This window comes from Malus domestica, chromosome 07 (genome assembly GCF_042453785.1).
Source record: "Malus domestica chromosome 07, GDT2T_hap1".
Lineage (NCBI taxonomy): Eukaryota > Viridiplantae > Streptophyta > Magnoliopsida > Rosales > Rosaceae > Malus > Malus domestica.
The window spans coordinates 35,374,657-35,397,522 of NC_091667.1; the positions used below are offsets into that span (position 1 = coordinate 35,374,657).

Here is a 22,866-nt window from a genome sequence, read left to right on the forward strand (position 1 = left end):
GTTCTACACCAACACCTACAGCTGCATAGGCTACGCGAGCTTGTCTGCTTATAAAAAAGTAGCATGCCTGCCACTGGTCTATCAAGTCTAAAGGTTAGGGCAGGAACAAAAGAAGTGAAGATGAAGAAAAACGAAGGAAAACATGTTTATAAACAACTAGCAAAGGCCGAAGGAGTTCAAGCAAAACAAGAGCTACAAGAAAAAACAAAGAAAATCCTAAAGGCTACCTAAAATACTACACTACAGCAGCTTGGACATCCCACGACTACTCGGTCGCCACACCTTCAACAGCCGTAACACTCTTAGCAACGGCATCATCCGGCGCTTCACCCCCGGCTGCCCCAGTCTGGGCACTAACTTCTCCAACTACTTCACCAATGGAAGCCTTAAAAGTAAAAGCAAGCAAGTCTTTTGGAGAAATAGAAAAGGTCTTAAAACCTCAAGCCCATCATTCTCACCCTCCAGCTGCTCATTCTTCTTAAGCAGACTAACACAGACGCGCTGCAACTCATCCACTCCCTTCTTAGCATAAGCAGCGAAACGAAGCTCATAAATTGCAAGCTTAAGATCTTGAATCTGAGGCGAATCAATCTCAGCAGCAAAGGAAGCAGGCTTTGGCGCCACTTTAGCAGCAGAGTCCACCTTACCACTCTTCATAATAGCAAGTCTCTACAAAGGTGAACCAGACTTGGCTCCCAAAGAACGTCCTGATACAGACTTCGGCACTGGAGGCATGATAAAACCTTTACGCTGAGCAATCTTATCCACAATTGTACTAGCCATTCTCAACATGGAAGACGCCACATGCTCAGATCTAGCAGCCTTATTTTTCTTCCCATTAGAAGAAGTCATGTCAATCACATACCTCTCGGTAGCAAGCGGACCCTCATGAGCAGCAGAAGAAGTCTTCAGTTTTTTCTTAACTAGGCATCTCATGAGCAGGCGGGGAAGATCTCTTCTTTACATCTTCATTCATAGTAAGCTCCACGACAGCGATCAGACGAGCCAATGCATCCGCCTTGATCCTCTTTACCTCATATTTCTGGAGTAGCCCACCTTTCTTTCAGCAAAGAAGACTAAGCAGCCAACGACATTCATGGTACTGAGTAGGGGAGCTCAACCCAGCATTCCAGCAGGCAGAAGGCCTGCATGCCCAACATTCCAGCAGCCCATGAGACCCGCAATCTCCTTATTTCTCTCAATCGCCAACCTGGCCCGAGTCAGGTCCAAGGGCCCAAAGGACATGAGCCATGCGGCTCGCCTAACACTGTGCCCTAGCGCCACAATCATCGACCCCAGCTGCACAAGCTGCCCTTGGCTCAAGCCAAGCCAAGCTGCCCAAGCAGTGGTCCCTGCCACGACATCTCCTCAGCTCATGCCGAACCAGCTCCTGGCCCCTGCCAGCCGACGTGCCGCACCACCCCGACGGCTACCCCGCAATAGCACTATCCAAGAATAAGGCAAGAAAAATTAAATTTTTCTTACATTGGTGCGGCACGAAGAAGACGAAGAAAGCAACGAAAGACGGTCTTTTGCACGGGCAAGATGTAGAAGATTGCTAGAGGAGGGGGAACAAATATCCTCTAAACTATCTCTCTCTTGTAGAGTAGAATAAATCGCTCTCCAAAGTTGATTTAATAACCCACTTAAGGTGGACTTAAATAGGCTTTGAGAGAAATTTATTTCCCTTTCCTAGAAGGATCTAATTTCCTATTAAAGAGAGAATCTACATCAAAATAGGAAGCAGTCCTAAGTTTCCTAAAGCAAGAAAATCTCTACACCTGCCGCCCTTTTCTGCGAGCAGCCCAACAGGTGTGGGGGCATTTGTGGAGCCAAAAATATTCACAAGGCGACACGTGGGTTTTTTGGACAAAAAGGACAAAAATACCCCCGAGGCATACCGGGTCTCCTACACGCGAGCAGTGGAGAATTATCCATCAACCAAGTCAGAAGTACCCAAAATGGGTAACAATTCAAAACCTATTTCATATATGTTTTTACCTCATTTTTTCCTTATTCAATTAGCCATTTATTTCAAACATTCCATAACCATCAAAACATTCCTTTATGTTTAAATTAGCCAATTAATCATAATAAATTGGCTAATTAAACCTAAATTAAACCTAAAAACCCTAGCCACCTCCTAACTCTATAAATAGGCACCTATTCTCACCAAAAAGCTAATTCCAACACTTTGGCAAAAATCCCAAAATTCTCTAAACACTCTTTCTCTCTAAATTCTAACTTTGGCATCGGAGGTTCTTCGGCCAAAGCCCCCTCCATTCATCGTGGGCGCGAGAGGCTCTTGGCCTTAACCTAAGGTGTTAATTGTTTTGTAGGTGCAAAATCGTCCAAGATCGAGGAGAAAGAAATTTGCATCCACAGCTAACACGAGACATATATTGGATTAAAGTAAATTTGGTTCTAATTTGCTTAATCGTTCTTTTTTTTATTCTTCTAAAGACTAAACATGCCTTATTGAAATGAGATGCACGACATATGATCAAGTTCGTCGGTTTCTCTTAAGTAACTGTAAATCGTTGTTTTGGTCCTCCCTAAGCTACATGGCCCAGTGAGATCACCTCTTGCCATCTCATTGAATTCAGATCGGTCGTGCTATACTTAAAGACAGAAGCACTTATGTTCACATGGCCAAATTTTAGTTGGGAAAATGTTATCAACACTGGCACTTCCACATGTGCCACGCGGTTCAGCCCAAGCTATGATACGTCACTTTTTCAATCTTGTTTGGATCAAAACTTGAAACTTTGGGCCCAAGAAAGGAGTTGGCCCAAAAGGAGGCCCGAAAGGGAGATAGCCGAAGCCCAGTCAAAGCCCAGAAGGCAGAAAGGGCCTTTTCTGACTAGGTGCAGCTCATGAAGACCACTTGCTTACCTACCCAAAGGCCAAGTGGTATAGACTGATCAGCTATACAGCCCATAAAGTACTTTATGATGGCAGTCCATGTAAAATAGCTGATGAGTCATCACCCTCAAACCGCATTCGGGCAAGACCACTGCTACAGGAGCCAAGCCAAGTTGTCTATATAAGAAGAAGGAGAAACCAGGAATAAGGACACTCAAACAAACAAACAAATGCAAGCACAAACTCTGCTCAAAGCCAGATTTGCCTTCAAAACAAAGCTGTAGTCAGCCTTCATCCCTTTCGGGACAAGCCTTCATCCCTCTCGGGATAACCCTCTCTTCAACCTTTTGTAATAGCTCTGCTACCTTGTTCAACCTTGATGTAGTATCGATTCATCTTTTGTAATCTCTCTCTTTACCCCTATATGCTTTCAGACCTTTGACAAAACTACAAAGATAGGAACCTGCAAGACGAGCAACCTTACCCGATAAGGTTTAACCTTGCCCGACCTTCTTTGCTTTAGTTTTGTCTTTTCAATATGTTGTATACTTCCAGTTATATGCAAGTTATTTCTAGCAACATGACTATTAAAAAGCTTTCTCAGCACTTGAATCCGATTTGAATATATTATCAGTGTTCAAACCAGATCCAAGTACTAAGCCCTCGGGCATGTAAATCTGATCAGTTAAAAGTCCTTGGCCTCAAGGCATAAAAAAGAACTTTATGTGGACTTAACCCATCCACGACAGTCCTTGATAAACGAGAAGTCCGAAGTTACTTGGGGCGCAAGTAATCAATCTACCTTCTAGTTTTCTTTCTATTATGCCATGATTATCATAGAATGTTTGAGCGTGGAATGGATTCTAATGGAAAGCCTCAAGGCTTACATCTAAGGCCCCACAAAGGCATCCATTTGGATTCATTCCGTTTGGCGATCTAAAGAGTCTAAGTATAAGAATGAACTCTGATGGGAAGCCTCAAGGCCTACACCTAAGGCCCCACAAAGACACATATTTGGGTTCATTCTACTTCTTGGATTCGGGTAATCAGAAGTATAATAGTTAGAAAACTCCTACAACCACGAGAACAAATATGATGCGTTCGAGCACTGGTTTAGTTATTTATGGGAAGCCTCAAGGCCTACACCTAAGGCCCCACAAAGGCACATGTTATAACTAACACGGTTTCTCGGATACATACATATGTACAACTAAAGCACGACAACCATTTTACATCTGCCATGCTAAAGATGGCAGTGGCACACCTGAGCACCTAAATGTTAACCTTGATTGTGAGCCTCAAGGCCTACACCTAAGGCCCCACAAAGGCACATCTCAAAGTTAACGATGTCCTTCTCTTTCAGCCTTGCCCGAAGAGTCTTGCCCGACGAGACTTGCCCGACAACGCCCGACAGCGAAGCAGAAGCCCGACAACAGCCCTCAACCGGCGCCAACCTCCAGGGGAGCTGTGTGCTCGTCGGCCAGGAAACATCCCCGACGGAAATTCCTGACACGAACATAGTTTTGGCACGCCCGGTGGGATTGAAAACTTCTTGATCTTGCATGTCCAAAAAGAAAAGCCAGAAAACTTGGCAAAAACAATCCGAAGGAGAGTCTTCACAAATGGCAGATCAATCAGAAAACCCTTCCTCCCCATCAGGACAAGTGGTCCTGGAGAGCCCAACTGCATCTGAAAGATCGGAAGGAAAGGGAACTAATGAAGAGCTACAGGCTACGATGATGCAAGTTCTGAAGAGCATGGAAAGAATCTCTTTGGAAACCAAGGGAGAAGTAAGTAGGCTCTGTACTCTAACGGGGAATCTGCAGAGAAGACTGGATTTGGAGTTCTCTACTCCAAAAGGGGCTCAGGGGAGTGGGATGAGCCAAGTAGTTATGAGAAATGAACCAACCATTCCTTTATTCCCACTGCTAGAAGAAGAAAAAGATAGGGGAAAGAAAAAGGTAGCTCCTGAAGGGAGTCAACCGGTGATAGAGCCAGTTCTGGAGAGGGAGCTTCCCAGCTTCCTAGTATTATCATTCAATAATAGGAAGCCAAGCGAGCAAGAGAGAATGAGGTACGGAATGCCAGCTACGATGGGCGAAACTAGCGGAAAGGAAGGCTCCAGTACTGCAGATAAACCCCCACCTTATCGGCCACCCCCGTTGGTGAATAAAGGTGGAGGAACTAGTTGGAGGAAGCCCGAACCAAGGAGGGAAGCAAGTGCGGGCAATGACCGGAGTCCAAAAATCGAACCTGCTCTCTTTGGTCATAATGATACTCTAGTTACTCAGCAGTTGAGGGAGGAACTAGCTGAGTTGAGAAGGGTGGTGGCTCAAAATGCTCAACCACGAGCTCGCCCAGTATTCAGGATTACTTATCAGAAGCCTTATCCTGAATATGTTGACGAGTTAAATCCATTCCCTCTCAACTTCAAGTTGCCCGCATTCCCAATATTCACAGGTGAAGATAGCAGCGTGTCCTCCAGAGACCACATTTTTAAATTCTCCAATCATTGCGTGGTGTATGAGGACAACCCAAACTACAAGTTGAGGTTGTTTGGGAATTCATTAGCAGGGTTAGCATCTCAGTGGTACTCTCTATTGCCCCCTAACTCTATCGCCAACTGGGGGCAAATGGAGATGGCCTTCCATGAACAATTTTATAGAATAGAGCCAGAGTTGACTATCAACGACCTTGTTGAAGTCAAGCAATACGATCATGAATCTATCGAGGACTTCATGATGAGGTTCAGAAGAACAAGGATGAGATGCCAATTCCCCGTCAACCAAGCGCAGCTCATATCGATTGCTCAAAGGGCTTTGAAATTACCTTTGAGGAAAAGATTTTATGATGCATAGTTTAATGAGCTGCAAGAATTGGTGATTGCTGCCACGAAGTATGAGAGGCTGTTGCAAGAAGAGCAGCAAGTGAAGCATACTTCCAAAGTCCCTCATTTCTACAAAAATAAGGCTGCAATTCATCGGGTGGAAGTAGGAGAAGCCAGGCCAGAGCATGAGGATGGCCGTGATGAAGAGGACGTAGACGTGTGTGCCGCTGAGATGACCACACCTTTCAAACCATTGACGGTAAAGGGGCTAGTCCAGCCTGTCAAGGATCAGAAGGTCGTTATGAACGATGGTGGTTTTGTCCCCATAAAACCACCCAAGTACCAGAACTATTCGTTCGATCTATCCAAGACACCTGAGATCTATGAAGAACTGGTACGGGCAAGAGTAATCTTGCCCGACAATACTAAAAAAATGCCCAAGCCGGAAGAACTCAGGGGGAAAAAGTATTGTAAGGTGCACTATACCTTCAACCATTCCATAGTTAATTGTGTCCAGTTTAGGGACTGGATATAAGATCTTATAGTGAAGGGAAAGCTGTTGCTTGATTCGCCCCAAGCCAGTATGATGGTGGATACTAACCCTTTCCCTGAGGCTCCTATCAATATGATCAACCTCATTTTACAAGAGCCAAGGTCACCATCGGGCATCGCAAGGAAAGAGAAGGGCCCAGGTTGTCCCAGCACCTTTGCATGAATAAAGTGCCATGAAGGGGATCAATGGACCAAGATCAGGTCCTGAGATTGGTGTTAGCCAGGGCAAAAGAAGAAAAAGGATTAAAGGGGGGCCCAAAGTCAATACAAGCAGTATCAAAGAGCAGAGCATGAAGCAAATTACATGTTCATTCCAATAAAAGAAGAGTTACAAATCATCCTATTCTAAAAAATTTACATCTTCACATAGGGTGATTATTCGGGAATGATATGTTTGCATAATGGTAAATATCCTACTGGGTTCGGCCAAAACAGTATGGATATTCACAAGTTGAGATCGGGCATGCTCTAACTCCGAATTTGACTTCTCCACTCCCTCAATTTGATTTTCAAGGGTATCTAGAAGAATTGCTTGTTCTGCTTTGAGGGCAACCAATTGTTCCTCCAACTCTTGGATTTTAGAAATGACAACTCTGACCATTTCTTTTGTCTGTAAGCTTTCTGCCATCCTCCGATCAATTTGAGCAGAGGTGCTTGATTCTTTCTCCATGAAGCATTTTGCCCGATTAGCCTGTCTGTCCGCTCTCTGGTATTGTTCCCTAAGGGCTCTCAAGTTCTCAAAGAAGGATAAAAAAGAATCATGTTGAGACTTTGATAGCCGACCGGTTTTGAAAGACTCAGTTATGATCTTCTCCAAATCACAAAGAGCCCTGAGGCTGAATGAAGCGGTGAAGTCATTCCTTGCCCATTCCTGAAGGACTCGCTTTTGCTCTGAAGAAATGGGGGTAGCTGAAGATTGTCTTGAGGATTTCAACCGCGTCTCAAGCCGTCCAAGTGCTTCGAACAGTCTGGGCAACTTAACAGGGCGTGGAGGTGTGAAAGAAGGAGAATCCTGCACTGCAGCTTCCTCTAATGAAGGAATGCCCATTGAGGGGGCAATTTCTGCCTGCCCGACCTGCTCAATTCCAGAAGGGGGAATCGCAGTACCTCCAGAAGAGTGAGGATGAGAGCGCTTTGATTTGCGGACCAGATGGGGGGGAGAAGTTTCTCTTGAAGCTTGCTGAAGAAAGCCAAAAGACCAGGTCAAGACAATTTGAATATGGTTTGAGGCAAAAGAAGATTTGGAGAGATGAAATATACCTGACTCAGCCCTGGGGTTTCACTAGGAAGATGACTAATTCTTGGTTGGCGAGAAGGGTCCTCATCACCAGCACCACCAGCAGGAGAGTGATGAGCTGCACCTGAACCTGCACCAGTGCCCTAGAGGTACCCAGAGATAGCAGTAACTGTCAGTAAATAGAGCCTAAGAGAAAGAACAATGAGAGAATACTCCCATACCTGAGTTTGGTCTTGAGGAGAAGAAAGAGGTTTATCAACATTCGGGCAAGCAAATACCCGCGAGATTGCTACCTCTGAAGCTACAGGGATCTCAGGGACTATGGGTTCATTATCTGGAACCACTATTGAAGGGGGTGGCTTATATACTGGAGAAGGCTGTGGATAACATAAGTAAAAGTTGGTTGGGGAGCAATGCGCAGAAGTCCAATATGGAATATGCGACTCACCAAGTTACTATCTTCATCCATGAAGTGCAGCATAACTCCTGTGGATGGATCAAATTGAGAAGAAGGGGTTGCATCCAGAGCAGTAGAAGTGGTCATGGACCTCAGAGGAGGGCCATAACAAGGCAAGGAAGCAGATGCTCTAGCCTAACAATATTCAGACATTAGGTCCAGAAGTTAGAAAATTATCCAAGAATTAGAAGAGAAGAAAAATCACCTCTGAAGGGTCGACCTGAGAAGGAGGTAGGCTTGTCTCTCGGGCAAATTGTGGAGAGGCTTCGGGCGGAGAGAGCTTTTCCTTTCTTGTGGCCTGAGTCAAATAATCAGATTTAGAGTTATATAAGAGCAAGAAAAGGCCTAAAAGAAAATATATAAATCATACCTCAAGTTCTCTGAGGGCAGTATTTTGCAGTTCTTCGGCCTTTTTGAGCATTGCAGCTCTTAATGGTTCCTCCTTAGAAGCAATAATTGGTCTTTTAGATGCTTGAGGTCCTGTTTGCCAATAAAGGAGACAATCAGATAAGTGGGAAAGGTAACAGTTTGAAGAAAAACAGAAACTCACTTGAGGATTGTTGCTTCTTTCTGCCTGCCTCAGGAACTAATGGGGCTGATGACTTGGGAGGAGCGGTAGTTCTTGCTCTCTTACTTTTTCTAGTAAGAGTTGGTCGGGTGGTTTTGGGCAGAGGTACTGGATCAGGATCTGAAGTCCTAGTCACCGCCGCTTTCTTTCGCTTAGGTGCTATGATAAGTGCCTCAGGTGTTTCTTCAGCTCCTGAATCCCCAAAGGATTCTGAAATATCTGCACCCTCCCCAACTTCTCGTCTCCCGGCTTCTGCGGCAGCTCCATGAAGAATTGCAGCATCAGCAGAATCATCCTCGGATTCAATAACTTCCGATTCAACATCCGCCGGAGCTGTAGAATTCAACAAAAGTCAGGATAAAACAACTTCAGAAGGGAAGCAAAATCAAATTGAAAGAGAAGTACCTATCAGAAGTAACCGGTTCTTCTCTTGAATCATCTCCTTCCAATTTTCAAGTTCGCCCGAGCCAGGATATGACTTAAGTGAAAGTTGGTTGAAAAGGCGATCGTGAGTTTCTTTCAAATCTCCTCCATATTTCTTAGTCCATTTGTCTTCCCACCAAGAAGAGAAGAGCGAGGTGCACTCAAAATTGAGAATGATGGACTTTCGGGCCGCTTGACTCATTACGTCAAGACTGCGTCGGGCAGCCCGGAATGTTACTTCAGAGGGAGTTGGTAACCGGAATGAAGTGCCACAATGGACAGAGTCGAAGAATGGGACAGGAATGGCCTGTCTAAATCCTAACTGCCTGCTGTAGAAGTTAGGATGGTACACTTCTAGGCCTCGGTCATATCTATTGCCCCGAACTCCCCAGGCCAGGTCTCTCGATTGAATGCAACTAATAAATTTCTCCCTGCAAAAGGGGGTAGCATCCTCGCCAGGGGCATCTTGAAAGACTTGGTCAGAAAACCAAGGATATCTTCTTAGGACCGACGCACCCCATTCTAAATCTGACCGAGTCCTGCAAACTCTGAAGAAATAGAAGCAGGCAAAAGTGGAATGATCTATAGGAGCAGCTTCAGCCAGGATTTGGGCAGGGGCCACACCCTCAGGGAACTCCAGATTAGCAGCCCGAAATTTCGGAAAATACCATTGAAGCCAAGTTTGTATCATCCATATTGGTCCATTCAAGTTGGTCTCAAATGGCTCACCTTGAGTCATTTCAAAAAGAAGATGATAAAGATGGGAAAGAAGGAATGGACCTGTAGCTACGTCATCAAAGTTGTGGAGAGCTTCTACTAGGGGGATCCATTCAACCCTCACCCCTTTAGATTTGTTGGGGAAGATGTGCTTGTTGAGCCAGTATAAGAGGAAATACATGTGCTCTTGATCTTTATCAACCCGAGGTGAGCCCACCCCAAAATTCTCCTTTACAAAGGGGATGAATCCTTTGAAGGAGGTCCCATAACTCTTGAAAGTGGCAGAGTTATAGTTCAAAGAGAGGAAGGCAGCTGAAGAACTTGAGCTTCCAGTGGCAGAGGACTGAACCCAATCTTGAGTGACGTCCACTATCCTGCCCGAGGGCCTTAAACCGAAAACTTGAGCCATGTCAAGAATTGTGGGAGACATGGGGCCCATACGGAAGTCAAAGGTATTTATGCCCAAATTCCAGAAAAGGAGGGCGGAAACAAGTAATTCGGGCTTGGGAATAATAGTGGTATTCGAGAGCATGATTAACTCATAAATTCCATTATTCATCCATTTCCTCTTAAAAGTAGGCTCTAAATCATCAATCCATTGAGCCCAGGCAGGGTCATTCATCAGAGGAAAACCTCGACGATATGATGACCATTTGGAGGAAGAGATGCCCGACTTAGCCGAATAGGGATTTGGGGAAAACCAGTTATTTCTAGGCATGTTGCTCTCCACCATTGAAGGGACCCGAGAAATCCAGGCGGGACCCAATGATTGTACCCCATGCACCTCAAAGAAAAGCTCGGAGTGCAGACCTGCCCGAGGGCGATGCAGCCCATTAAGTAGGCGACGAAGAGTGGCGATTCCTTCGCCAGATTCGTAAGAGGGTTGGGTTTGGCTAGATTCCGCAGTCATTTGAAGGAGTTCGAGAACGGAATACCAAGGAAGATGACGAGGGCGACAAATTAGAGAAGGATTTCTTGCTGTGAGTACATGGGATCCAAGAGTTCAACTGCAAGGGATTCGTGGGTTTTATAAAAAGTTTTTTCAATCAATATTGGCGCCTGGAATTCCAGGCTAAATATTGATTGAAGGGGGCACTGTTTGGATCAAAACTTGAAACTTTGGGCTCAAGAAAGGAGTTGGCCCAAAAGGAGGCCCGAAAGGGAGATAGCCGAAGCCCAGTCAAAGCCTAGAAGGCAGAAAGGGCCTTTTCTGACTAGGTGCAGCTCATGAAGACCACTTGCTTACCTACCCAAAGGCCAAATGGTATAGACTGATCAGCTATACAGCCCATAAAGTACTTTATGATGGCAATCCATGTAAAATAACTGATGAGTCATCACCCTCAAACCGCATTCGGGCAAGGCCACTGCTACAGGAGCCAAGCTAAGTTGTCTATATAAGAAGAAGGAGAAACCAGGAATAAGGACACTCAAACAAACAAACAAATGCAAGCACAAACTCTGCTCAAAGCCAGATTTGCCTTCAAAACAAAGCTGTAGTCAGCCTTCATCCCTTTCGGGACAAGCCTTCATCCCTCTCGGGATAACCCTCTCTTCAACCTTTTGTAATAGCTCTGCTACCTTGTTCAACCTTGCTGTAGTATCGATTCATCTTTTGTAATCTCTCTCTCTACCCCTCTAAGCTTTCAGACCTTTGACAAAACTACAAAGATAGGAACCTGCAAGACGAGCAACCTTACCCGATAAGGTTTAACCTTGCCCGACCTTCTTTGCTTTAGTTTTGTCTTTTCAATATGTTGTATACTTCCAGTTATATGCAAGTTATTTCTAGCAACATGACTATTAAAAAGCTTTCTCAGCACTTGAATCCGATTTGAATATATTATCAATGTTCAAACCAGATCCAAGTACTAAGCCCTCGGGCATGTAAATCTGATCAGTTAAAAGTCCTTGGCCTCAAGGCATAAAAAAGAACTTTATGTGGACTTAACCCATCCACGACAGTCCTTGATAAACGAGAAGTCCGAAGTTACTTGGGGCGCAAGTAATCAATCTACCTTCTAGTTTTCTTTCTATTATGCCATGATTATCATAGAACGTTTGAGCGTGGAATGGATTCTAATGGAAAGCCTCAAGGCCTACACCTAAGGCCCCACAAAAGCATCCATTTGGATTCATTCCGTTCGGCAATCTAAAGAGTCTAAGTATAAGAATGAACTCTGATGGGAAGCCTCAAGACCTACACCTAAGGCCCCACAAAGGCACCTATTTGGGTTCATTCTACTTCTTGGATTCGGGTAATCAGAAGTATAATAGTTAGAAAACTCCTACAACCACGAGAACAAATATGATGCGTTCGAGCACTGGTTTAGTTATTTATGGGAAGCCTCAAGGCCTACACCTAAGGCCCCACAAAGGCACCTGTTATAACTAACACGGTTTCTCGGATACATACATATGTACAACTAAAGCACAACAACCATTTTACATCTGCCATGCTAAAGATGGCAGTGGCACGCCTGAGCACCTAAATGTTAACCTTGATTGTGAGCCTCAAGGCTTACACCTAAGGCCCCATAAAGGCACATCTCAAAGTTAACGCTGTCCTTCTCTTTCAGCCTTGCCTGAAGAGTCTTGCCCAAAGAGTCTTGCCCGACGAGACTTGCCCGACAACGCCCGACAGCGAAGCAGAAGCCCGACAGCAGCCCTCAACCGGTGCCAACCTCCAGGGGAGCTGTGTGCTCGTCGGCCAGGAAACATCCCCGACGGAAATTCCTGACACGAACAAATCTGTTTGTATAAACAATTGTAAATTCTATAGCATAACTTTAGCAGAAATTCTCTTTCGTACATGTTTTTCACGAATGCATAAGACCAGACTTGAAAGCCCCAGTACAATCCAATGCGTGGTATTTCACTCTCTAAAGGTTGGTTTGGTATTGATGTGATTTAAAAAAAGAGAACTTTAACGAAAAACATCCGGTACTGTTCATTTTAACGAAAAATCACATTTTTACACTAAAAAGTCAATCCTATTACTATTCACTTTACCCTTTATTTTGTCTTTATCATTAAAACTCAAAGTTTTCAAGCCTTTTTCAATAGTTTTCTTTAAAAAAAAAACTGTTTTTGCTGTGCTGTGAGAATAAGCAGCTGTGAAATAAAGCAGCAAAGTGTTTGGTAAACTTTTTTTTTTAAAATACTTTTGAAAAAAAAAACAGTATTATTGTGTTTGATAAACTTTTATGTAAAACAAATGTGAAAAAAGCTGGTTTTTCAAAGCTGGGTTTTGCAGCTTTGTGTTTTTGGTTTTTTTCACCCAAAACTGTGAAAAAAAGTTGAAGCTGAATGTTTACCAAACATAAAAAAGCTCCCAACTTTTTTTTATAGCTATTTTTTTTTCAGAATCACCTCAGTACCAAACCAGAACTAAACCCAACACGATACTCTTGTGGATACTTGTAAAATATGAGATGGTGAAATACGTGTTTCATGCTTTATTTTGAAAATAGGTGTTTCATGCTCTATACCTAACTAGTTTAAATATCATTCTCACATTATTATGTATAATTCTCAACAATATATATAAATATAACATAACATGTCCTTATAAGGTGTTCAGACTAAACTCTAATCCTTGGAGTAAGTCTCAAAATTTGGCTTTTAAACCCACCCCATTTCACTCCAACCCTTAGCCAAAATTTGATTTTGAGTTAAAACTCAAATTTGGGCCAAATACTAGCTAGCTTTTACGTTTTAACCCCACTGGTGCGACTAAACGCGCCTAGTTGAGGCCACTTACATGGGATTTGATGCGCCTGTTTGAATCTCACGCCCCCCAACTTTTCCAAACCATACATGCTGGGTCCTATGCACGTGGGCATGTCTACAAAACAGAATGGCATGTCGGCAAGAATTGAGAGCCTAACAACTCTTTGATTTAATCCAATGGTTTGGATCTTTGGACCGTTGACTAATCCAACGGCCTAAATTCAGCTTTAATTTTTTTTGTTTTATATTTATAAATTTATTAAATCCAACTGTTGAGATCTAATATGATCAAATCCAATGATAGAAAAAAAATTTAAAGACCCCAATTTAAATGCAACGGTTAAAATAATTTAACTCAAACTTCACTAAAAAACTCTACAAATACCTATGTATTTGTTCAAACATCCACACAAAATTCACTTTTCTCCTAAAATTCTTCCAATTTTTCTCTTTACCATCTTACAAAAACATTTGTACCATGTATTTCATATTCTTTTATGCATTTCATATTCTTTCATAATGTTTAATGAGTTTCATAGTGTCGGTTTAGTGGTTTTTCAATATTTATCGGAATTTAAATATTTTTAGGTTAAAATGTTCATAAAATTAATTTAAGATAGTATGTCACAACCCGGCCCGGGCCCCCACCACATCCCGAGCTCGACTTCACCGTAGCACAATATTGTCCACTTTGGGCCCCGACCACGCCCTCACGGTTTTGTTTCTAGGAACTCACACAAGAACTTCCCAGTGGGTCACCCATCATGTGATTACTCTCGCTCGAACTCGCTTTACTTCGGAGTTCCGATGGAACTCGAAGCCAGTGAACTCCCAAAAGGCCTCGTGCTAGGTAGAGATGGGAATATACATATAAGGCACATATGATCCACTCCTCTGGTGATGTGGGATGTTACAATCCACCCCCTTAGGGGCCTGACGTCCTCGTCGGCACACATTCGACCAGGGATCGGCTCTGATACCAAATTGTTACATCTTGGCCCAGGCCCCTAGCTCAACTTCACCGTAGCACGATATTGTCCTCTTTGGGCCCTGACCATGCCCTCACGATTTTGTTTCTGGGAACTCACACGAGAACTTCCCAGTAGGTCACCCATCATGGGATTGCTCTCGTGAGAACTCGCTTAACTTTGAAGTTCCGATGGAACCCAAAGCTAGTGAGCTCCTAAAAAGCCTCGTGCTAGGTAGAGATGGGAATATATTCATGCCTCGATCCCAACATACGTCCAGGATCGACATGTGACGACACCAATACCCTTATATCTAACATACCCCGCCTCCAGGATATGTACAAAGCACAACTCGAGAATCGAATCGCATAGTAGTTTTTCGTATACTTTATGGCTGCATCTAACCTCCTCGTTAGACTGCCTACGTACCTTCATTAAGGATCAAGTCATTCGTAGTTCATCATTTCACTACACTCGAATATTCATCAATTAAATCGCTATGTCTCAACAATATATCACAATGCATCACATGCAATATTACAAGGGACAAACGACAGAGCACAATCATATTCACTAGTCATAAAGTTCAACGAGTCTAATCATAATTACCATAACCATAACCAACATCATTCCATAATCACATCCATCAATAATGCCAACCATCACATCATCAATAACATATATAACACGTTGAAATGCGGGCTAGAGCACCACAGTTCGGCTGAAGACCACATATCTGAAAAAAGGAATTTTGGACCACCCAACGGAACCAAGGCACCAAAGGGGATTCCAGACCAGAATCCAATCAGGATACGATTCCAGACCATTACTCAACTGAATCGTGGAGTATATAGGATTTCGGACCATCACTCAACGGAACCAAAGCACCACAGGGGATTCCGGACCATCACTTAACAGAATCGTTGAGTAAAAGGAATTTCGGACCATCACTTACGATTCCAGACCATTACTCAACGAAATCACGAAGTATAAGGGATTCCGGACCATCACTCAACACTCAATTCTGAACCACTCAACAGAACTGAACAGAAGTCCAGGAAGCATAACAACGGCTCGAAAGAACAAGACATGATTCAAGTTACTCAATTCACAAAGACTCAACGAAACGAAACAATATCGAGCAACAAATCCCCATCACAATGGGTTATCAGTCCATTACTAGACCTCACATCTCCCAAGCAATTCAATATGCATTTCAATCACATGTCACAACCATTTCCAATACACAAGTCAAATCACATTTCACTACATCATACCAATCACTATGCTTCCAACATTATATCTTAATCCATAGCTTGTAACATATCAAGGAATCACGGAGCACAATATTAATATTTAATCACGTTAATCAATCAGTGAGATAGCATATCATTTCACGAATTTAATTAAAGAACTCTACATAATTCCCTACTTGGGCTATAGATAATAACATGGTAATTCTAATTTCTATTCACAAGATTCATTGTGGGTAATTCCCATTCACTTGAATCTAGGATTCTAAGATAACCTTATGGAAATGAGCAATAGCAAGGATTCTGGACTACTTAACGAAATCAAAATATCAAATGGTTTCTCATAATTTACCCAGACCTGTCGCATGTGAAATAAGTGCCTACATCATGGAAATGGTGCATCGAGCAACCAACAACCCGGATAAGCTGCGAAGCTCGTGTGAGCGACAATAATACAAAGTATGTAATAAAAATGATGAAACCAACCATCAATCACAGTTTATAAACTTTGAATATAAATCATTCATAAGGAATTAATACCAAACCTTTGCAAACTCCGAATGAGTCACATAAACATCAAACGACTTTTCTAAATCAAACTCAAAGTTCTCGAAGCCAAAATTCATGGATACACTTAAAATAGAGCTAGAGAGACGTCGTTCGGCCGAAGCCTATGCAAGTAACCAAATAGGAAGTGCCCCCCCAAAGTGGATCAACCAAGCAGAGCCACCATTGAGAAAGTAACCAAGTAGGCAGTGACCCCCCAATGCGGATTAACCAAGCAGAGTCACTTCTACAGCTGTTAGGAAGTGATCACCCAATGCTGATTAACCAAGCAGAGTCACTTCTACAGCTGTTAGGAAGTGATCACCCAATGCGGATTAACCAAGCATGATCACTCCTAAGCATACATGGCCATAAGGATTGCCCAACGTGGATTAACCAAGCGCGATCCATATATAGTATGGTCCCCCAAAGCGGATTAACCAAGCAGGACCATTAGCGACCCCCCAACGCGGATTAACCAAGTAGGGTCATCGATGTACCAATGCTGCATGGTGCTATGAAACCAACATACAACTTACCTCCTACCTTTACACTTATGATTTACAACATGAGCACATACACCATCCATTTCTGTATTTCCCATCTAGGTTCCAAAGCATTATTTAAAATTATTACTACAAGCATCCATCACCTTGATCAACTCTTATTCTCAAGTATATGCAATTACTAAATGCATCACTTCCGACTCTAGTCTTAATTATATTACTTGGAACTACTAATTCCCACGATGAGATCCAAGTACTATTTTGGTTAACTTGAATTAACATGATCAAAATAAATGTAACATTTGAATGAAAACACTTAGAGAAAATAAGTGAAGATGCTACTTACAAACATAGATGTACTTGTATATAAAAGCCTTGGCAGTTGGTGCATATATATATCCAGGGATATAAGTAAGTTCCTTTGAATATGCATGCATAGATATATGTATATGGTAAATAAGGAAATAAATTCATCCCTTCATTAATTTATACATACATATAAGGATTCGTTCAACTTCAGACATAAGTAGAAAGGTCTGATAATGCTAAACCAATGAGATGGAATCAATATGCTCATCAACAATGGCTATTCATTGTCATCACAACGATAAAATCTGGACCACGTCTGACTAAATGTATACTAACAACTCTCGCAAAATTGTACCAAATATGAAGAGAAACAATTTCACATTATGGGACAATATAATTGTTGATTCCCCATCAACAACATTACATTAATGCATTCACTAACTTTAAAGCAACAAATGCAACATGATAAATGGGTAATTTTCAAATAAGACTATACATACATAATGTTAACCATCAGCATTTCATAAATCGGATGTCACACACCGAGAAATTCGACTTTTTTTCCAAAAATTCTCAAATTTTACAGGAATAAAGATCTCAACAAGTAGAGTAAACTTTATACTTATGGCCAAGTCCAATTTGGCTGGGAAGGCCCTTAGATTGGCTCGCACCCGTCGAAAACCCTAAGGTGGGTGTTCTTCAATTCGGCAGCCTTGGTGTTCCAATGCCCCTACAACTGATTGGGTCTTGTTCTTGGGTCCAAGAGAAGTTGATCAAGGGTGATGGTGAATGGTGACACTCACCGGAACGACGAATCGCCGTCAAGAACCCCCGGGTTCTCCAGTGGAGTTCTACCTGAATTTGGCCTTAAAAACCCTTCAATTTGAGCAAATAAGGTAAATGAGAGGTTGTGGAATAAGTTGTAGGTGGTGGAGGGTTGAGAATGACCTGAAAAAATGGTGGAGATTGGCCGAAATTCAGCCAGTTGAAGTCGGGTTTGTGGGTGCACGGGATGACGAAAATGGAAGGGGAAAAATCCCCCTTTTTTCTTTCTTCCCTTATTGGTCCTTTTTCCACCTCTAAAAATCTGATTTGGTCCTCTTTTTAAACTAACTTAACCTTTAACCTACATGTGAGAATTAAATAATTCCCACAATCTATAGTTCACAACTTCAAACGTCCGTAACTATACCGTTATAACTCAGACTTGTAAACGGTTTTCACCTATGCGTTCGTGGGTTCGAGATCTATTTAAAAACACTAATTAAAACTTCGAAAAGTCAACGAAAGATAAAGATTGATTTCGAAAATTCAAACCCGATAACTATTCGATTTAATTCCCAAAATTTACGGAATTAAAATTAAGTAATAAAAATGACGTAAACATGAAATACGAACTTAAATTACGAGATACACAATGAATAATGAAATTCCGGGGACAGGATTTCACAATATACATATAAGGCTTACAAGATCCACTCCCCTGGGCGATGTGGGATGTTACATAGTCTACATAATTTTTTTTTAAGTTAATTAAAAAAAAGTTAAGTTAATTAAAAAAAAGCCTAAATTCATTCTTTAATAATATGGGGTTAAAATTTTAGGCCATAAGGGTTCGAGTAGAAAATCTATTTCTGGGTTAAAAGTTAAATTTTATGGACTAAAAATTTTAGATTTTACTTCAAGGGTTGAAGAGGCCTGCACAACTTTTTTATTTTTGATAAATTGAGATAATTTACATTAATTCATCAAAATTATGAAGAGGTGAAATCAAACATGAGACCTTAAGAATGAATAATCTCAACTAACTGAGTTACAAACCACTTGCATATTTGCACAATTTTAGCTTTTTATACCATGTGATTATTTTCATTCTTTGAAAAATAATTCGATGTTTTATATATTGATTTTCACACAACAAAATTTTTGGAGATTTTTTAGTATACTTTAAGGTACTTTGTACTTTTTGTTAAAACAAAAAAGGTGCTTTCTACTTGGAGTGTTTAAGTCATTGTTGTCATTGTCAAAACTATAGTTACGACATAACAGTTAAAAAATAAAAAACCACATGATATAACGAAAAATTTATATGAAACAGTTTTACCGTTACAACTATGTTTAGCTTCGATAATACAAAATAATTTTTGTGTTTATCTACACATATCATTATATAGTTATATTATTCATACATTTATTTTTATATTTTACACATTTGTTGAAGAAAAATGAATAAAAAGTTAAAAAAAATAAGTGCGTGCTGATGAACTGCTCCTGTTGGAATTGGATCCGTTCTGAACTTTGGTGTCCGGAGCTTAAGGATCAATTTATCTATGCTGTACAAATTGAATCCAACGATTCTTATTAACTTATTTTCTTGGCTCACCATACAAAATTTACACATCAATCAACGATCCAGATAATTTGATCCTTAAGTTTCAGACACTAAGGTCCGAAGTGGATCAAATTCCACTGCCGTTCTGTTAATTTTTGAAATTTCAATGGATGAGTGCGTGTTTTGAATAAATAAAAGTATTTGAACCAAGAAAAACCAGACACGATAATCGTTAATAACACAAAGTACGAGGTCCAAATTCGACACGTGTTCCTACGTCTTTCACAAGACAACATTCTTGTCAGCGAGCCGAAACACACCCGAGAAAGAAATGAGAGGCACCACCGCATCTCCTCACCACTCGCCACGTACACATTTTCCAGCTACAGCGAGTGGGCCCCCTGGGCACCAATAGATCTCGTAGCCAATCAAGAATCAATAAGAGCACCACCTTCGCTCCACGCGTCCTGGATCGCGAAATCCCACCGTCCACGTCTCTCTCATATTTCCAAGCCAGCGGTCCCCATAAACACGCCTGGCGATCATCCGACGGCGGAGAAATAATCAACGGCTGAAATTAGAAGCCGGTCTACGTCTCTCAGCTTTTTCATGCAATTGAAAAGAAGCCCTTCTTCTTCCAAAAAAGAAGAAACGAAGCCCTTCACTTTCAGGCTGTGGAATGAATGAAAAGATGAGACGAAAGAGCTACGTCATCGAAGCCAAGAATGCTCGGCGACAGAGACTCGGAGTCCGGCGACTGAAGTACACGTGTCATACGAAGAATATCCAGGTGAAAATCACCGGCGACGACGATCAGAAACATGCTCCAGAAGATCCTAAGTCATTGGAGTTGAAGAAACAAGAGAAAGATGTTGGGACTTCGATGGAGATGTTGTCGGTATCGTTTTCGGAATCGGAAAACGAAGTCGTGTTGTCTAGTGGGTCCGTGGCCGGATCAGATAAAGGAGGAGGGAAAAGGGGTAGTGAGGGTTTGGGAGCGAGGGGAGGGTACGGCGTTGTATCATTGAAGGGGATGAGGAAGGAAATGGAAGATGCAGTGAGAGTGGAGGTAGGGTTTGGGAAATTTGACTTTTACGGGGTGTATGACGGGCACGGTGGGCCCGACGTGGCCGGGGCTTGTAGGGAGAGGATGCATGAGGTGGTGGCAGAGGCGGTGGAAATGGAAGGGATTAAAGGGAAAAATGATGATAAAGGTGATGCCATTGATTGGGAGACGGTGATGGAGGAGTGTTTTGGTAAAATAGATGGGGAGGTGAGTGATATTGCAGCGGCGAGGATGATTGGGGCGACAGCGGTGGTGGCGGTGGTGACGGAGGAGCAGGTGGTGGTGGCCAATTGTGGTGATTCTAGGGCTGTTTTGTCAAGAGGGGGTGTTGCCTTGGCCTTGTCCAATGATCATAAGGTGCGTAATTAACAAACTTTATATATGTATCTCTCTAACTTCGTTTCGAATGATTGTGAATGAGCTCACCTCCAAAGCATTATTCTTACTATCCAAAAAAAAAAAAAAAAAAACTAATTAGTGTGGGCAAATTAGGCCCAAATATATGTGACTCATGTCAACAATTTGTTCCAGATTTTGAAATTATTATAAATTCACATTACATATATATAGGATAAGGATACCTTGTTGAGTGGAAATTGCATAATATTGGCTATAAAATTGAAAAGGAAGACAGAAAATATACTCCAAAAGATATAAATTGTTGAAAAAAATTACGGGTAGCTAATATGTGATGCAGGTAGCAAGAATAACATTAGACAAAGTAATTAGTATTTGGAACAATCGGAAGAGAATTAACTTTGTCCACTGTAGTTTGTATCCAACAATACTGGCGGAAGGAGGAAATTGAACTCATGATTTCGTATGTAAGAATGAATGAACTTAATCGTCTGAGCTACAAGTCTCCTTTAGCGCCTTATGTACCTTATTATTAAGATAAATGATTAGGTTTAACCAAATACTGCTCGAAAATCTTATTACGCTAGCTGAACACATTTTTTTTCCGTTCATACAACGTTTCTTAATTTCTACGTGCATATATAAGCCTGACAGAGTTGATGAGTTGAAGAGAATTGAAGCTGCGGGTGGAAGGGTCATCACTTGGAACGGAAACCGTGTACTCGGTGTGCTTGCCACTTCCAGATCAATAGGTACGTACATTATACAAACAGCGGGACATGAACCCTAATCTTGTATAAGTTAACAATCATCCCCAATAAGGGCATTACAAATAAAATCACTAGGCATCTCGGGCCAAATAATATCCTTGCTATTAATTAGACAAGGCAAATCGAGGGAGCCTAATTCAAGCGAATGACCAAAGTCAACTCTAAACGGTTCTAACTTAACATTCACCTGCATTAGGTTAATTAGCTTTTTTTTTTTTTTTTTCTGGGGTAAATGATAGATTTTGTTAGATTAGATGTTAGATTAGCTATCAATAGGGTTCAAACCACGCCGTCATGCAAAAGCTCAACTCTTTTCCACTATTGTAGTAAAGGGTCACTTGCTAATTTGCTTTAATTTTCAAAATACACAAGAGTATCGGATTAATATAGAAACTTTGCTAGTACACCTCACTGATTTGGTGATTTTTCAAATTAATTGGGGGTGCAGGTGACCATTACCTGAGGCCGTATGTGATATCAAAACCAGAGGTGACGGTGACCAAACGAACCGACCAGGATGAATTCCTCATCCTTGCCAGTGATGGGCTGTGGGATGTTATGTCAAACGACGTAGCATGTCAGGTGGTGAAGAAGTGTCTTGGTGGCCGAATGAGGAGAGTTTCCATTCATGACGAACATCAGGTTCTCCTAAATGTCCGAAGTCGCACATCTGAGGCAGCAGCAGTCTTGGCTGACCTAGCTATGGCTAGGGGAAGCAGAGATAACATTAGTGTGATTGTCGTCGACCTCACAAAAACCAGCTAGCCAGCTAGCCAGCATGCATTTTATTTTTCTAGTAAATATACTGTTTTCATAAGTTAAATCATATTATTCTTTACCCCCTTACACATTCGAATTTGAAGTTACATAATTCCTTTGTTAATTGGGTAATTGAAGCTTATATATATATATATATGTGTGTGTGTGTGTGTGTGTGTGTGTGGATCATTCTTGGCTATTTCATTATTCCGATACTAATTCATTTGTGTTAGAATCATAGAAGTGTGTTGTTTAAATTAATGGGGTAATAAGAGAGTATATATAAGCCCCTTAGTACATCCTAATAAAGAGCAATTTAATGGCTTCGGTTAGTTTTATCTATTTTTTTGTTTTGTATGGACATGTGATATCGTTAGTAGATTAAGTTGTTAAGAAAGAGAGGGATTGAAGTCGCATTGAAGTGTATTAATAAGTATGGTTGCTTTTCACAACCGAGGTCATCAAGTTCCATCTACTTTTTAATTTTGGGGTTTATAGAGGAAGTGGTATTTTCAGATAGGTTGTAGTCATTTTATCTACCTACAGATTGTTGACGCATAAATAAAGATGCTCAAATGAATAGTAGCTACAAATATATATATGAAATAGAGAGGCTTCGCTC

General features: G+C 41.7%; 1 protein-coding gene across 1 annotated transcript; it reads left to right on the top strand.

The window, feature by feature from the left end:
• Positions 1-19,901: 19,901 nt before the first annotated feature.
• Positions 19,902-22,417, top strand: LOC114826185 (protein phosphatase 2C 51-like). The gene is made up of 3 exons (XM_029106210.2): positions 19,902-20,715; positions 21,362-21,467; positions 21,934-22,417. Exons 1-3 carry the CDS (start codon positions 19,972-19,974, stop codon positions 22,248-22,250), a joined length of 1,167 nt encoding a protein of 388 aa, XP_028962043.1. The 5' UTR covers positions 19,902-19,971; the 3' UTR covers positions 22,251-22,417.
• Positions 22,418-22,866: the final 449 nt, after the last annotated feature.

What these genes read in the sequence shown, in the direction of transcription:
- LOC114826185 (XM_029106210.2), top strand. Translation starts at nt 19,972, where the DNA reads ATGAATGAAAAGATGAGACGAAAGAGCTACGTCATCGAAGCCAAGAAT. An exon ending in CCTTGTCCAATGATCATAAG is followed by an intron (nt 20,716 to 21,361) that starts GTGCGTAATTAA and finishes TGCATATATAAG; the next exon opens with CCTGACAGAGTTGATGAGTT. An exon ending in TGCCACTTCCAGATCAATAG is followed by an intron (nt 21,468 to 21,933) that starts GTACGTACATTA and finishes TTGGGGGTGCAG; the next exon opens with GTGACCATTACCTGAGGCCG.